Source organism: Epinephelus fuscoguttatus, linkage group LG7 (assembly GCF_011397635.1).
Source record: "Epinephelus fuscoguttatus linkage group LG7, E.fuscoguttatus.final_Chr_v1".
Lineage (NCBI taxonomy): Eukaryota > Metazoa > Chordata > Actinopteri > Perciformes > Serranidae > Epinephelus > Epinephelus fuscoguttatus.
Window position 1 is genome coordinate 26,435,182 of NC_064758.1, and position 17,379 is coordinate 26,452,560.

The following is a 17,379-nucleotide window of genomic DNA, read 5'->3' on the forward strand; positions in this document are numbered from 1 at the left end:
ATCCATGAAATTAAAAGAGCATTGATTTTTTAAAAAAAAAAAAACAAACCGTAACAGTGAACAGAGAAAAGATTTATTATGAAATAAATTCTCCTTTGTTAGTATGACCTCAAACAAACACAACTTACACACTGAAAAGCCCTTTATTTTATGTGTTCATCCATGTATTTCTGACGAATCAAAACTGCTTTTATCCAAGTGCTGTGTTAACATACTATTCCTCCATCCACTTTTTGGAAGTAGTTGTGGCAACCGCCATAGCCACAGATAGATTACAAGTAAAGGACACATATACAAAGTGTACTCTGGTTGAAGAGCACTTTTAATGCTTTGGCTTTGGCTTGGACCTCACACTGCCCTGAAGACAGGAGCACAACATCCCTTACACACAGTAGTGTCCTACAACAGCAATGGCATACCGCCTTGGATTTATCTGATATTTACCATCACTGATACAAGTGTTGAATTATCCACAGAGCCACGTTCATAAAGCCATCAGACTCAGCATCCACCTTAGAGAGAGAGTGATTATTCCCTGGGTACCACAGCAACCTAAACAACACACATCAGAACTCTAGTTATTAAACAATAAAAGCGGCGTTGTGCATTGAATATATGACGTAACCAACGTGACGTGTTACTCAGACAAGCTGCTTACCGGACTGGAACCTGCTTCGCTTTCAGAGCTCTGTAATATTCAATTCCTTGCTGGCTGGGTACACGCCTGTCATCTTCCCCTAAGGCAAGCAACACTGGTGTCTGTACCTAAATTGAGAGATAATTTGGGGTTACTACATTGTGTAACAACACCAACAAAGTGACATGCACACATGCACAGTCATAGGACAAACACAAAAATACCTGTGTGATGTGTTTAATTGGGGACTTGTTTAGCATCTGTTCCCAAACAACAGGGTCAGGTAGACAGTCTGTACTGTAGTCGTAGCCAGCCTCGAACATGCACCTGCAAAAACCGCAATCAAACATGAACAGGAAGCCAAAAAAAAACCTCACTGAATGGCTTTGAGGTCTTTTATTCCTGCAGTGTTGGTGTGCATTATTGAACACTTCCTTTCCCGACAGTAAGGCAAACATATGCCCTTTATCCCACTTGCTGCTGTCAGAGTGGAGTGTCAGGGGTACAAATGATATGAAACAACAAAGACTGGTTGTGCGTGACTGACAGACCAAAAATCAGTAAACAAGTGTGGGCAACAATGTGAGAATGTGCATACTAATATTTACCAGTCTGGGATGTCCGTGGTGCTGACCATAGAGGCCAAATTGGTGACGGGGTTGCGAGCCGCACATGCCTTGTAGAACCCCGGGTACTGGCCAATCAGATGAAAGGCCAGGAAACCACCATGGGAGCCCCCAGACACTGCAACTTTCTGTGTGTCGAACTCGTCGCCTTTGAGAACACTTTCAACAGCAAACTGGCAGGAAGAAATACAGGGGAAAACTGTTAGGGAACATTTGTGATAGAGAAGTAAGCAAGACACGTGAACGTCAGAAGTTGGGAGAGTGAAAAGAAAAAAAAAAAAAAAAAAAAAAAACCCCAAGAAATTATTGCTTTCATGAGCCATGACTCAAACAGAAACTATGGCAACTCCTAAGCTAAATGCAGAAACCAATTAAATTAAAAGTATAAACAAGATATATTCATAAAGCCACACTGGAAGTCATGTATACCAGCGGGAGCAAAAGATAACTCTTCAAACTAACTTCAAAAAAACCTGATAATCATTATTTTAAAAACAGCATTTGTTACTCTGTCAATGTTTTAATCTTACTTGAACATCTTTGACGTCCTGGGTGCCAACGTTGCCAGGTAATGAGAGGATATTGTCCTGGCCGTACCCAATAGAGCCACGATAGTTCACTGAGTAAAGAAAAGACACAAACTAAAACACATTAACATCTCTGTATCTGAGCTAGATATTGTGAAGTATACTTACACACAGTTAATATATATATACTGCTTAGTTTTATTTCTATTTTTACTTGTATATATTGTTTTTATTGTATTATTATTATTATTATTATTATTCCAATTTAGCTTTCTTTTAGCTCTTAAATTGTATGGCATTAATACTAGGTGAGAGGCAAACATATATATATATGGGCAAATTTACAATAAAAAATGTTTGAATTGGATCTTGAACTTGAAATTTATTAAACCTGACAGTACCCGGGAAATGATCAAAGTGAGCTTAAGACAAACAGGTGAGACCTGGGCAAAAATATCTTGAAAGAAAACATGCTTTTTGTAGCCTTTATAGCATTTATTAATTCAGTTATGCTCAACAGTTGAGTGGCAAAGACCACATCTGGCCCAGAAGCAACCTCCGAGTGGCCCTGCTAGGGATCGGCACTAACCTAGTATTAAACAGCTTGGGGCAAAATTAATCAAGACCGTAGTATTAATATCCTCCACCGTCATCGGTTCCTTCGTCGCATTCTACATGCTGACCTCCTCCACACACATGCAGACAAAACAGAGACAGCAGTGCAGATGAAGGGAGTACAACTTCAAGATTACTCTAGTTGATGACAAATACGCTTGTTACCAAAAGTAAGAGCGATAAAACCTTCGCCTGTAAAACGCAAAACACCTGTTCAGCATGTAGAAAGCCATATTTCAATCTGCCCTGTCTGCAGTCTCTCATTCACCGCGTTATGGTTTACAATCGCAGTTGAAACAAGCACATTGCGCAAGTGGGGGGGGCAGGATGAATGATTGACACTGGTATCTGTTCCTCATGCTTACATACAGTAACGTTACTCAGTATTGTGATGTCAGGAGGAATATTCATTTTATTGACATGTTCGATTTGTTTCCAGTGAGATATCTTTGAGTTTATATAGTGACTCTGTTGCTGCCATAGACAGTATAAAACTATATCCTGTGTATACTCCTAAAAACTTGACACTTAAAAGGAAAATGTCAGGAATTGACGTGTGTGCATGCGTGAGTGTGGGTGCGTGTGTGAGAGAGAAAGAAGGAAGTGGGAGATGCTAGTAGAGAGAGAGTGTGTTATTAGTTACTGTAAATGTCACTTGTGATGCTTCTTTGCATTGAATGCTCTTTTTAATTCTGTTTCTGCATTATGTGATGTTCCTTGGTCTGGTATGTGACTAAAAAAAGTTTTCAACAGGTTGCCTGCTGCTGAAAATGACTGGCCCATCCACATTTTCTGGTTTTAAAATCCGGCCTAGTTGAATCTGTAGTTGAATGACCCTGGTGTAGGTGAAATTGCACATACTACAGGCCGTAGAGTGTCAAGTATGGCCTCACAATTCATGACAACTAGGCTAAAAGTTTCAAGCAGGCACACTTGAAGTCATCAGCAGTCCCTTAAGTGGAATAGTTTTGCTGTGGAAGTAATTTCTCTCTGATAAATGTATCAGGCAACACAAAGTCATGATTGATTATGCCTGTGAAGTACATGAGAGCTCTTTAAATGTTCACAAGATAGGGAAAAATGTGAAGCGTCTTAAAGAAGCTAAGGAAACCACTTCTCAGTGACATATAAACATACCCAGCAGTGTTGCAAAGCCCATCCTGCACAGCACAGATGCGGACAGAGACCACTCAGCCACAAACACTGAGTGAGGACCCCCTGCGTGAATGACACAAGTTATGTAAAACACAGATTGACCGTTTGAATCAAAAGCTACCTGCGTCTACATGTACTCAGTGACGTGAGGCATAATTGTCACAAAAAACCATACTGCTTGCAGAATCAAATTATGTGACACATCTCAGGACTGTTATTGAAGACCAATCTTGATTTTGAGAGTATGATTAAACAGTTTGCCACTACGGGCACTGTCGTCATAGCAACCACTGTTGGCATTGCAAATCTTATCAGTAGCAGCAGCTCTTGACTGAACAGAAACAAATCCACAGATTCAATCGAGTGCTATTAATCAGTGCTGAATTTATTTGTAGTTTCTGTCGATGTGGAACATTTCTAATATCAATTGAGCTTTTTGGGGGTATAATACATTAACTTCATACTGCGCAACAATTAATAATTATGTTACACTGCCTAAGTGTTCATTATGTTTGCACTACAAAACAAATAATGACTTCAGAACAATGATGAGAGCAACCAACCATGAGGAGTGACAATGAGAGGCAGCTTCACTCCATCTTTAACCTCCTTTGGTTTGATCAGCAAAGCTTCAAAGTCGAGGCCAGCTGGAATAAAGATACATTTGTTAGTCCTATTAAGATTGCATACGTTGTGTTCTATGCAGCCAACGCTTTCCAAACCCTCACTAAACTTATTACTAAAATTATTCTTCCCGACATGAAAGAAAACCAGTCACCTCAGACGCCTCCTCCTGCAAACTCTATTCAATCTCTGCCTGTCATTTTACAGTTACAGTTACTACCTACCTACTACTGCATGCATTCGACCATTTGACGAAAACAGGAAAATACTGAATTTTAAGTCCCTCTGCTCGAACTCTAAAACTAACTGACTAAAATGAAAATTTGTCACTCTTACGGTATTGACTGTTGTCCTGCTCTGGTGGAGGGGTGAAAGTCAAGATCTGCCAATCAATATCTGGCAACACCTGAGAGTCTTCCAAAGTAATCCACGCTACTTCCTCCTGAGAATCCCTGGCCGGAAGGAAACCCACCCTCTGCACAGATTGCAGGAGGTGACACAGACATAAGGTGTCAATGCAACACCATATTTAGTGTGCACTTCTCATTCAATGCGTTTTCTTTATTTTCATGACTATTTACATTGTAGATTCTCACTGAAGGCATCAAAACTATGAATGAACACATGTGGAGTTATGTACTTAACAAAAAAAGGTGAAATAACTGAAAACATGTTTTATATTCTAGTTTCTTCAAAATAGCCACCCTTTGCTCTGATTACTGCTTTGCACACTCTTGGCATTCTCTCCATGAGCTTCAAGAGGTAGTCACCTGAAATGGTTTTCCAACAGTCTTGAAGGAGTTCCCAGAGGTGTTTAGCACTTGTTGGCCCCTTTGCCTTCACTCTGCGGTCCAGCTCACCCCAAACCATCTCGATTGGGTTCAGGTCCGGTGACTGTGGAGGCCAGGTCATCTGCCGCAGCACTCCATCACTCTCCTTCTTGGTCAAATAGCCCTTACACAGCCTGGAGGTGTGTTTGGGGTCATTGTCCTGTTGAAAAATAAATGATCGTCCAACTAAACGCAAACCGGATGGGATGGCATGTCGCTGCAGGATGCTGTGGTAGCCATGCTGGTTCAGTGTGCCTTCAATTTTGAATAAATCCCCAACAGTGTCACCAGCAAAACACCCCCACACCATCACACCTCCTCCTCCATGCTTCACAGTGGGAACCAGGCATGTGGAATCCATCCGTTCACCTTTTCTGCGTCTCACAAAGACACGGCGGTTGGAACCAAAGATCTCAAATTTGGACTCATCAGACCAAAGCACAGATTTCCACTGGTCTAATGTCCATTCCTTGTGTTTCTTGGCCCAAACAAATCTCTTCTGCTTGTTGCCTCCCCTTAGCAGTGGTTTCCTAGCAGCTATTTGACCATGAAGGCCTGATTCGCGCAGTCTCCTCTTAACAGTTGTTCTAGAGATGGGTCTGCTGCTAGAACTCTGTGTGGCATTCATCTGCTCTCTGATCTGAGCTGCTGTTAACTTGCCATTTCTGAGGCTGGTGACTCAGATGAACTTATCCTCAGAAGCAGAGGTGACTCTTGGTCTTCCTTTCCTGGTCGGTCCTCATGTGTGCCAGTTTAGCGCTTGATGGTTTTTGCGACTCCACTTGGGGACACATTTAAAGTTTTTGCAATTTTCCGGACTGACTGACCTTCATTTCTTAAAGTAATGATGGCCACTCGTTTTTCTTTAGTTAGCTGATTGGTTCTTGCCATAATATGAATTTTAACAGTTGTCCAATAGGGCTGTCGGCTGTGTATTAACCTGACTTCTGCACAACACAACTGATGGTCCCAACCCCATTGATAAAGCAAGAAATTCCACTAATTAACCCTGATAAGGCACACCTGTGAAGTGGAAACCATTTCAGGTGACTACCTCTTGAAGCTCATGGAGAGAATGCCAAGAGTGTGCAAAGCAGTAATCAGAGCAAAGGGTGGCTATTTTGAAGAAACTAGAATATAAAACATGTTTTCAGTTCTTTCACCTTTTTTTTGTTAAGTACATAACTCCACATGTGTTCATTCATAGTTTTGATGCCTTCAGTGAGAATCTACAATGTAAATAGTCATGAAAATAAAGAAAACGCATTGAATGAGAAGGTGTGTCCAAACTTTTGGCCTGTACTGTATATATTAAAATGTGACTATTCAAATAAAGACCACTGATCCTACCAGACTTGGAGGGCAGTTTGGAGAGGAGCAGCTGACCACCATCAGATCCCTCTCAATATTCAGCAGACACCAGTTACCAACATCAGACTCTACAGGCGAACAAAGAACGTCATTAGACGCAGGTTGAAGTAAACATGTTCAAGCACACAACACTGATTCGGTAAACAAATTACCTATTACAGACTGGCAACACCAAGCATCAGTACACAAAACTGTGAAAACCCTGAAGTGAATAACCCCAAGGCTGATACATTTGTCAGTCACTCACTTGAAGTCAGAGAGGCGATGCTCCCGGTGCTTGTATCCACCATCAATAGGTCCTACAAGAGAAAGACAATAAAAGCTTTTTCTCCCCAAGTAAAGAATAATGAAAATATTCCAAGTCTAAATACCTTTTTATTTGGAAACTATACATTTACCAGAAAAGTGTCACCCATTATTGTCTAATTTTTATTTTAATAGCAAGACATTCCCCTGAATTTGACTGTACCTTGCGGCTGCGCTGAGGACAAGCAATGATAATACGCTGACTATCAGCTGACCAGCACTGAGGGGACAACTGCGAGCTGTAGATACCCGTAAAGCCATCTGGAAATTCACACAGACACAAATGGTCACAACTAAGTTTGACATGTAATGGAAAAGGTGCAATGGTGTGACCACCAAGTATTCCTTACCATCTCCTGGTCTCTTTACCACATCCACCACCACTGAGGTCTTCTTGGTATACCAGTCATACTAGGAATAGAAGAGGAAGCACAGAGGAAAGCATGTGAGCACAAATATATCTAACTAATTTCTGTTTCAACAAATCTATACCACAAAGATGGTGCATAGTGTAAATGTGGAAGGAAAAGTAGATGTGTCCTTTGTAGAAAAAGAGGCTCCATTCTGTCTTACCATACAGAGCCTGCTGCAGTGCATGTGTGGTCCAAAGACAGAAAATTCAAGGTAGACAATCCGACACTGGTCTGGGCTCAGCCTGGGGGAGCACACTGCACTGGTGCCTGATGTCAGCTGCTCTGTGGGGCACAACAAACAAACACGATACACATGAACACTAGTCTACACAGGTCAGCCACAGCATTAAAACCACTGACAGATTAAAAAACACAATAACATTGTGTGGGAAACCTCGGATCCTTGCATACATGTTGATGCCACTTGACATGGTATCACCCACCCAAATACTGTTGCAGACCATGGCAAACGGCACATGAGACAACAGTAAGTGAGACAAACATGACAAAGAGCTCAAAGCATCAACCTGGCCTCAAAACTCCCTGGATCCCAATCTGATGGAGCACCCATGGAACATGTCGGTCGCCCACCTAGCAACCCACAGGACTCAAAGCATCTGCCGCCAACACCCTTGTGCCAGACACAACAGAACACCCCCAGAGGTCCTGTGTCCATGCCTCAACAGGACAGTGCCAAGTCCTATATAAGGAGGCCTGGGGGAATCTGGAGGCCAGGTTGATGCTTTGAGCTCTTTTTCAAGTTCCTTGGGTCAGTGCTGAGCAGTTTTTGTGGTGTGGCGTTGATCTGCAATGGTGTTTGAGTGTGTGGTGAGTGTCAAGTGGCATCCGCATGAATGTTTGGGCCCAAGGTGTCACAGCAGAACACTGCATTTTCAAGAGATGATCAATGGTCTTAATGTTGTGGCTGATTGGTGTGGCTATGCTAGTTTAAAATATCATATAAATACAACAGAAGAGAAGCATTCACTTACCACATTTACCACCAGTAAGGTCCACATAGAACAAAGATGACCTGACAGAAAAAAGGGAGACATGGATACCTTGCAGAATTAGTACTATGAGCTTTACAGGAGAGACTTGTGTTAGGTCTTCTCCTCGATCAGTGTGAACAGTAATCACCTCCTGTTGGGGCAGTACTTGAGGCCAAGTCTGAAAGGCTCATGCCACCAGCCTACAAACACCACGCCTGTGTCACCTGGAGCCCAAAATGCCTGCAGAGACAAAGTAACAAAAGAACAAAGAGAGAGCAAGAGCAGACATAAGAGGGTGTGAGCACACTGAAAGTGCACAAAAAACATGCATCACAGCACTAACTGCTGTACCAACCTGTCCAGGTGAGATATATTCAGGCACTCCCTCCAACACAGAAACGTTGTCACCCTCGATGTCCAAAACACACAGCACTGGACAGCTCTTACCAACCATTACCTCTCCCCAGTCCTCATGGAAGGCAAACTGCTCCCCCTGCAGGAATAAAAAAAGCAAAAACACTACAACTTTAGACTGAGAGAAATGCAATATAAGAACGTTAAATTACACCTTTGAATAGTGATTTTTTTTGTGTGTCTCAAAAGTATTCATTGCATTCACTTTTACAGCCTCCTTTTTCTCAGCTCTGATGGTCTCCTCCTCGTCCCCAATTGGAGACAACTCTGATGATTCAGTCTACAAAAAATAATGAGACACAGAATGACACGTTACGACCCAGTAGTCTAACCAAGTCATTGCATTAATCCTATCCATCTAAGGTAAATGGTCAATCAACACTGAATCACATAGGGCTTCTAAAAGGAAATGGAAAATACCTGTGGTGCATTTAAAATGAAACCATTCGCAAAATGTACCTGATTGCAGTTTTTTATGATTGAGTGATAAGCTTCCTTAAAAGGGTGTGCAACAACCTTTGAGATATATTTGATCTGGTTTGGTGAGTGTGTCTGGAGTGTAAACCTGCTGAAGCTGTTAGTCCACTGCCTAGATAAGTTTGTATCATCAAAGTGCATTATCTTTTAAAGCTAGATTCCATTGAGAAAAAGAGTAATTTAACATTGATGAACACAGGAGCTGCTGTTTTGCCACTAAGCTAAGGGGTTTTTGTGTGTGAGCTCTGGCGGAGGGTCACCAACAAAATCATTTTAGCACAAACAAATCATTATCAAGTGTAAGCTATATTAAGAACACTTTCACCATTTTACCTTGCTGTGAGCAACTTCCTGTGGCTGTGATGACAGCATAAAAGGGCAATGAAGCTGTTAATGGTTCACCTGTTGGAGGGGGCATTTGCAGCAAGGTAAAGCAGTGAAAATATATTGAATATAGCGTATACTTAAATTCCTCTTGATATTTTCTTAGGGTGGGACTTCTTTTAAATGGCTAAATATGTTTAGATTCAGTACATTGTTTAGGTTTCATGGCAGAACTCTTGCCTGCTTCTCCAAACTGGGGTGTGCTGACTGCAACGTAATGTAAGTAATTCACCAACCATGAACAAGTTCCTCATACAACCCCGCTTCAAAAGATTCAAACTATACCTTTAAAGCTTTAGTTTTAATTTCTAACAGTTCCTTATGGAGATATGAAGAATAACTAGTAACATGAACTAACACTAAACAACAAGGCAATAAGTGCACAATGTAGCTACTTAAAGTTTTTTTCTTAGTTTTTCTTTGTGTGAATCAAGGGTCTGAGGATGGAGGGTATCACATGCTGGACAGATGTTAAAGTCCCCTGTGGCAATTTTTTTTTAAATCTATAAAGATAAAGTTGCCTTGACTTACAGTTTGCTATGCTCTGTGCAGTACTGACCACACTCCCAGCAATGACATCTGGGAGAATCTTCACGTTCAAAATTTTCAGCCTATGCAGCCCTGTGTGATTCAGTGCTGATTTAACCTCAAATGCAGTTTTGCTGACAGACCTGGAAGAAGGACTCTGCCTTAGATCTCTTCTTTTCTGCCACATACAAGAGGTGGGTCTCTGAGTGGGACCAAACCAAGCAGCCAAACTGATCTAAGGATGCAAAACACAGTGTGATTAACACCTGGACTGGCAATTTTCAAAGAAACTGGTTGAAAAAAAAAAAAAACATGCACATTTTAAAGGGATACTTTTCCCATTTTCAACCAGGTCTGTGTCATCGTGGTGGGGGGAGTATGTGAAAATGAACGGTGTTTGGCCCCTCCCAGTGCTGACAGAGCTGTGAACTCCCAGCCTGTGCTGTGAGACAAAATCTGCAGGATGCTGAGAAACATGTCATTTCGTATTGGTGGATTTTGGCTGGCGGACAACTCCCCACACTGCAATGACACAGACCTGGTTGAAAATTGGCAAAATATCCTTTTACAGTTGACTCACCATCTTCATAGACTTTGCCATGCTTCTTCAAGGCTGTTAGATTGATGCTCTTCATCTTGATGTTTTTGCTCCAGATCTGCAGGGTCACAAAGAGGTCAGGAGAGGAGAGAAGTCAAAGATGTTAGGTTCAAAATGCATCATCACATGAGGTATTAAACAGGCTGCAAATGGAAAACGAAGCAGAGCAGAGACACAGATGAACACCACACAGGGGGGCAATTAAAAGTATCAAGTTATGGGAGTCCACAGAAAGACAGCAACACACCTCCAGGAACTGTTTGTCCTCTCCTTTGATTGTACACTCTCTGACAACAGCCTTCATTTCGCCGGAAGGGGAATCCTTACTTAGCACCCTGACAGGACAAAACATATTGATGAGACACTCTTCAGTTTGCTCAGTGGGAGACAATCTATGATGGCGTCTAATTACAAAATGTTTACATACTCTCCCTTGATCTCAGTGCAGTTCCCTGAGGCTCCAGAGTAGACCACCGACTTGTCATCGTGGAACACAATGTACTGTCGGCAAAACTTGACATTCTCATTCCTGTCCAGATCCCGCTGGCTCCATTCTGCAAAAATAAACATAAAACCATCAATATCAATGAACAGACAGAGATCTGATAATCTCAGTGTGGCACCGTCTGAGTCTACCTGTGTAGATGTTGCTGTATTTGCCTCCATACTGAGAGGTGATGACAGGTCCCACATCTGCTCTGCTTAAAGAGGGAAATAGGCTGAGTTCTCTGTAGAGCCTGGCAATTTCCTCAGGGCTGGTCATCACCTGACAACACGCAGCAGAATAACTCACACCACGTTTCAGTGATACAAACTGTCCGGCGGCGAACAATGCCCTATTCATTTCTTAGCTAGGGAAGCTAGCACGTCAAACAAGTTTGTATAGTTAACACAGTTTGCTAAAAATAATAGAAGTCAGTTTATTAACAACCCACTCCAGTATGAAACCTAATCAAGCGACTGCTACGCGATGAACAAAGCAACGAAGCGAGCTAGCTCGTTTGTTTTTAGCAGTGTTTGGCGGATTTAATTTGCCCAGGAACTTCCTGTAGCAGCTGACGGCAAACAACCGAACCAGAGTCAGTTTGCTAGCTTGACTTGAAAACACGCTAACGTTAATTATGCTATTACCAAAAATAATGACAGCGTAATTAACGCCAGCTATACATTAGCACTTACATGAGGTTTATTTCTGTAAGGCATGTTATCAGTTCAGAGACAAAGAATACGTAATTAAGTCTAATCATACCTGTGACTCCATGGTGAGGACAGTGTGTGTCGCTAGTCTGCAACTGTCAAGCACTTGGGAGCACAATGGAGGAGTGTGCTCCGGTATAAACGCTGACTAAAAATAAATGGTTGGGACTTGTTGCGGCTTCCTGTTACAGCTCAACAAATAAAATAAAACCCCTGATAAGCAGTTACTGAATTTGCCCAAAAACGGGAATTTATTAATAAATAATGATAAATAATAATAATTACATCGCATACAGCAATCTACATCACGTGCCAGACAATATGGGACATTTTCCACCAGATAACACAGTTTATTCAAAGCAGTAACATATGCCCATGCTTTTATTTTGAAGGCGTATCACCTCCGCAACACCCAACAGGAAGTTGTAGACGAATAAAACAACAGTGCCTTTAACACCGTCCTGTGTTGTAAACCATAATATTTATACTATTTTACATTGCGCTTATGCAAAGTTATTATTTAGAGTGTGTTGCATTCAATGTAGAAGCACCATAACATATTTTAAAATTATGTTGCGGCTTGTATTAATTCTGTTTCTTCTGTGTGAATGTCAACTACCGCACTGCCTCTGTCAGTCAGCCGGGGTAGGTGGGGTCACAAAGAGCCAAGATGGCTGACTTTGAGGAGCCGCTGTCAGATGAAGAGAAGGTTTGCAGAGTATTTTATTCTTTGCTCAACGCCATTTTCTTTCATTTGCAGGGAGCCAACCGTCTTAAGTGTTAACATGAATTAACGGTCAAGTTTTCTAAACGTAACGCCAGTTTTTGGTCACGTATCGAAATGAGATAAACTAGTGTTTTTAAGCTACTGTTAGCTAACTAGCCAATGCTAGTAAAAGCTTTTAGTTGGCTAGCGGCGAAATCAAAGGCTGGTTGAGGGGTTAAACCACTGGACACTTGCACTGAAAACTTGTTAGTGGTTGTAACGTTAGCTAAATTAACGAAAAATAAAAGTTTCGACTTTCCATTAGTCGCGTTGCAGTGTCAATGCCAGTGTGCAGTAATTACAGTGGGGGGCTACGTATTTCTCTCATGTAATGTTAGCTAACATTAGCGGCTAACGTTACTTTGCTTTGGATTTCTGGGTCAAACAGATACAGTTGCAGCTCAAATACTTGTTAGCCTCACATGGCTTGGGATCAGGGTATGGGTGCCTACAGTTTAGATGGAGCCTGATAGTGACACCCTACCAGTGGCAGCTGGACACATTACCAGTTGGAGGCTCAGATTATTATGAATCACAGATCTGCTACTTGAATTTTCCTTTTACCATTTAAGACTATAGTCTGAACTTAATCAGGGTGGTTTCAAAGTTAAAAATAAGAACGGCGATTTGCTCTCGATGACTATGAAAGATATTTAAGATTAAAGGTTCATCGAGGGTCAACGGGAAAATTGAGGGCAAATTGATGGCATGATTTTACAGCGACATGACACATAGTCTAGATATGTCTTGTCTAAGGCAGTGTCCACTCCGTGTTCATAAAGCAGTGTCTTGATTTTGTCTCTTTCATTTCCCTCTAAATTACAAAAGCTTTGATGGAAATATGACAATTACACGTTAGTCTATTTAATAAAACATTCTTGATGCTATTTTTGTAATTGATTGACTTGTTTATTGAGATATAGTAGTCATATCTGGTTTAAGCAGAACAGATGTAAACCATGATGTCTAAATGGCTTCATGATGGGATAAAGAATCATTGACATTGCAAAACTGAGAATGCATCATGTCATCTGTGTATAAGGCTCCAACTGGATGCCAAATTGCTAACAAAGTACAAAGTAGGTAGTGAATTTGGTAACAGTTTATTTGGATAGTCCACCTACAGATAGTTTATAGAGTAACTGTAACATTTCAACAGTTTATGCATTGAGATTCAATGCTTTATTCTGTAGATGTGTAATAGGTTATCTATTGAGAATATCTGATAGTTCATGAACACACCTACATATTCTGAGAATGATTTAGTTTAACTTCAGCTATGAATAGTTGAAGTTCAACTCAATTAGTCTCAGAATATAAAGTGTATTGTCACATATACTCAAAAGATAAACATCTGCAAAGCAAAACAATTGACTTTTTAAAGGAAGACTTGAGGAAGTCTGAGCACAGCTTTGTTTTACCAATTGAAGAGGGAAACTAATATTTTGTAGCGTCTCTCTTTGTAGCCTATTTGTAGCACAGAAAGTTATATTATCATGAAAGATAAATTAATCAGTAGCGTTTAATTTGCTTCCACAGGTCCGCATAGCGGCCAACTTTGTGACTCATGCCCCCCCGGGAGAGTTCAATGAGGTCTTCAATGGTAAGCAGTAGCTGATTATGACAAGATGTGCATGATGATGATGCTGTCTTTAGTATGATATAATATAATTTGTCTCTGATAATGCTATGTATTTGTTTTGTCTTATAAGAGTGTTGCACAAACATTGCTTTATTTTTGTTTCGCTAGATGTGCGGCTTCTTCTCAACAATGACAACCTCCTCAGGGAGGGGGCATCCCAGTAAGTAACACTCAATTAAGACAAACGTCAGAAATTCAGATGCTCATAAATTACTCAGCCCGAAATACCAAAGCCTCTGTACTGTATGGGGGAAATATTCTCAACTCTCAACTCTTTCAAATGGTCAACGGAAAATATTTATTGAAAACATTTTGGTGTCATGTTATGAATGCCTACAATACCTTTGTGCCCATTCTGTTTGTCCAGCTCCTTTGCCCAGTACAACATGGATCAGTTTACTCCTGCCAAACTAGAGGGCTACGAAGAGCCGGTATGTTTCATCCTTAAGTCTTTCCTATTCATTCCAGAGGAGCAAGTGTCCAAGCCAGCCTTTTTCAATCTTTCACTCTCCTCTATTGATAGGTCCTGATCACAGAGCACGGTGACTTGGGTCAGGGACGCTTCCTGGACCCCCGCAACCGTTTGGCGTTCCGCTTTGACCACCTAAGAAAAGAGGTGAGCGACGTGCAGCCATATGAAGGAGAGGCGGCCTTGAGAAGCTGGAGAGATGCCTGTGATACCTCCCTTAGTGCCTATGTCAAAGAGCACTACCCTACTGGAGTCTGCACGGTGAGACACACAAAAATGTGGTAAAAAAGTAATGTAAGCAATATAGACTGCATTTACCCATACCCATGCTTGCCCATACTATCTGTGTGTTGCAGGTATATGGGAAAACGGTTGATGGTCAGCAGACGATCATAGCCTGCATTGAGGGACATCAGTTTCAACCCAAAAACTTCTGGTATAGTGACCTCCCTGCAAACAGATCTTTAAAAGCATATCTGTTTATGTATATATGTTAGGATTTATGGTTAATTTTTATAATACAGCTTTATCACAAATTTATAATTGAACAGTCTTACATATATTTCTTTTATAAGTGGTGAAATAATAGGTCTTTGAGTTCTGGTATGCGTCCTGATGCTTCTGTCTGTTTGGAACCATAAGGCTTCTCTTTTTGTCTCTAACACAGGAATGGTCGTTGTAGGTCAGAGTGGAAGCTTACCATCGGTCAGTCCACTGCTCAGGTGGTGGGAGTGTTGAAAATCCAGGTGAATTAAATTCAGTGCGGCCATCTGCGTGAATGAAAAGTCAAGGAGAAATATTTCTCAAAAACTACAGCTTACTAATGGAGTTCCTCTCTGTCTCCAGGTGCACTACTATGAAGATGGGAATGTGCAGCTGGTTAGCCATAAGGAGGTAGAGGAATCAATACCAGTGACTGTAAGTACACGGCAGTCTTTTAGCAGTGGTATAATCCTTGTGTTGCTTTTAAAGTTAAAGACTGGCTGTAAATAAAGAGGTCGTCGATCTCTATCAGTAGGATAAAAGGTGATGACTATATGTGTGTTTTTTTGAAACAGAATGAAACCCAGACAGCCAAGGAATTTGTTGATATTATTGAGAATGCAGAAAATGACTACCAGGTAAGCTACCTTTTATCAGCTACATGTTATACTAGTGTTTAAAATAAAGGATGTTACTTTTATCGACACATGCATAAAGATAAATGAACATTTTGGAATACAATTATGTAAAAAATATCATACTTAATATTTGTCCTCCCGCTTTTTTCCCTCAGACTGCAATCAGTGAGAACTACCAGACCATGTCTGACACCACCTTTAAGGCCCTGCGTCGCCAGCTGCCTGTCACACGCACTAAGATCGACTGGAATAAGATCCTAAGTTACAAAATTGGCAAGGAGATGCAGAATGCCTAGTCGAAGGTCAGGGACTCACCAGGGAGACGCACGCTCCACTGGGCCCACAACCCGCCTATACATGCGCAAGGACTAACCAAAGCAAAACTATATCAGTATGGGGCAAGGAATTAATAAAAGAAAAAAAAAAACAAAAAAAAAAGTATAACTGAAGATTTGCAGACTATTAGGCACAGATATCCGTCTGCTGTAAGGAAGTTGCGGTTATGGAGATAATCATGGTTGGGAAAAAGTGGTTAATTCTGGGTGTGTGTTGTGAAAGAGTTGTGTTGGGTCAGTGTGCAGGGCTGTGCTCAGGACTGCCACATTAAAGAACTAAATCTTCCCTCAGCCATCGAAGGAATCACAGACCTCACGAGATTCAGGTGTCAGAAGTTACAATATTTTTCCTGAGTTAAACTGATGCAGAGATCTCAGCACACACGGAGAAGAATCAGGACCGCACAAGGCAGCTGACGAAAGAAATTAAGCACAGCATCACATATCAGGGTTTGATTTTGGACAGGATCTGAATTTTGTGAAAGTTTTTGTTTCATTGTGGTGGATTGGAAATAAGGTGCGTCAGTAATCGGGACATTAACAGGAAATTGAAAAGCAGTCATATGACATTTTAACTGGCACCAAGCTTAACGTAATCCTGACCTGACATCTTAGCTATACATTGCTAATGACGTGACAGTATTTCTACCCGTTAACTTTTAGGAGTGGCACAATCCTCTGCATAGCTCTGTTCCTGCACTGTGCACCTGTATGTTTGTCTGTGTCTGTCAGGGCTGACGGAGTGTTTACCCGTTTTCTGTTGTGCTCCCATGATGTACGTCTCCACCCACGCAAGCATTGATGACTGAATTAAGACAAGGCAACTTTGACGCTGTTGCATCTATAATGCATTCTCCGTTCTGTTACTTACTGGCAACACCACCTCCATTGCTGTACAGCTTTTCCTTTGTGAAAGGAAAACATACTCATATTAACCAAGATTTATTTGCCAAAATCTCTTTCCTATGGTAAAGAACTCCATCCTCCCACCCATGTATGCAAATTTCTATTTTAATACGCTGGTTTTTTGTTGTCGGAGTCTTAGAATATTGCACTCTTTAACTGTAACAAACTGTTTGTGTGTTGGTCAATGCCAAGTGAACGCAAAACAGTTGCCATGTAAAGGCAAGATCATATACTGTATATGTCACATGACTTCTGTAAGGCCATATCATACTGTGTGTGTTACATAACGTCTAAGTAGGCTGACTCTGGATCAGTTACTTGTTAGCGATACTACGTGCTGTGTTCAACCCTCACACTATACTACAACTGTGTGCCGATCAGTTATAAAGCTCAAGACTGTACTGCCCCATTCTGTTGTACAAATAAATGGATTGAACATCTTGGCG

The 17,379-nt window shown here is 41.2% G+C and overlaps 2 protein-coding genes across 2 annotated transcripts; one reads left to right on the top strand and one right to left on the bottom strand.

Annotated features, from left to right (window-relative positions):
• Positions 1 to 51: 51 nt before the first annotated feature.
• apeh (acylaminoacyl-peptide hydrolase) lies at positions 52 to 11,857 on the bottom strand. Its single transcript, XM_049582493.1, has 23 exons — positions 11,747 to 11,857; positions 11,134 to 11,263; positions 10,925 to 11,051; positions 10,745 to 10,832; positions 10,480 to 10,555; positions 10,043 to 10,134; positions 8,716 to 8,790; positions 8,452 to 8,589; positions 8,245 to 8,336; positions 8,097 to 8,137; positions 7,265 to 7,386; positions 7,042 to 7,102; positions 6,855 to 6,952; positions 6,633 to 6,684; positions 6,365 to 6,453; positions 4,521 to 4,659; positions 4,124 to 4,207; positions 3,543 to 3,623; positions 1,794 to 1,882; positions 1,246 to 1,436; positions 862 to 964; positions 659 to 765; positions 52 to 552 (listed from the first exon to the last, which is right to left on the bottom strand). Exons 1-23 carry the CDS (start codon positions 11,756 to 11,758, stop codon positions 447 to 449), a joined length of 2,193 nt encoding a protein of 730 aa, XP_049438450.1. The 5' UTR covers positions 11,759 to 11,857; the 3' UTR covers positions 52 to 446.
• Positions 11,858 to 12,271: 414 nt separating this feature from the next.
• capza1b (capping actin protein of muscle Z-line subunit alpha 1b) lies at positions 12,272 to 17,373 on the top strand. Its single transcript, XM_049582496.1, has 10 exons — positions 12,272 to 12,403; positions 14,000 to 14,063; positions 14,211 to 14,262; positions 14,470 to 14,533; positions 14,626 to 14,832; positions 14,928 to 15,007; positions 15,239 to 15,317; positions 15,418 to 15,489; positions 15,630 to 15,692; positions 15,848 to 17,373. Exons 1-10 carry the CDS (start codon positions 12,365 to 12,367, stop codon positions 15,986 to 15,988), a joined length of 861 nt encoding a protein of 286 aa, XP_049438453.1. The 5' UTR covers positions 12,272 to 12,364; the 3' UTR covers positions 15,989 to 17,373.
• Positions 17,374 to 17,379: the final 6 nt, after the last annotated feature.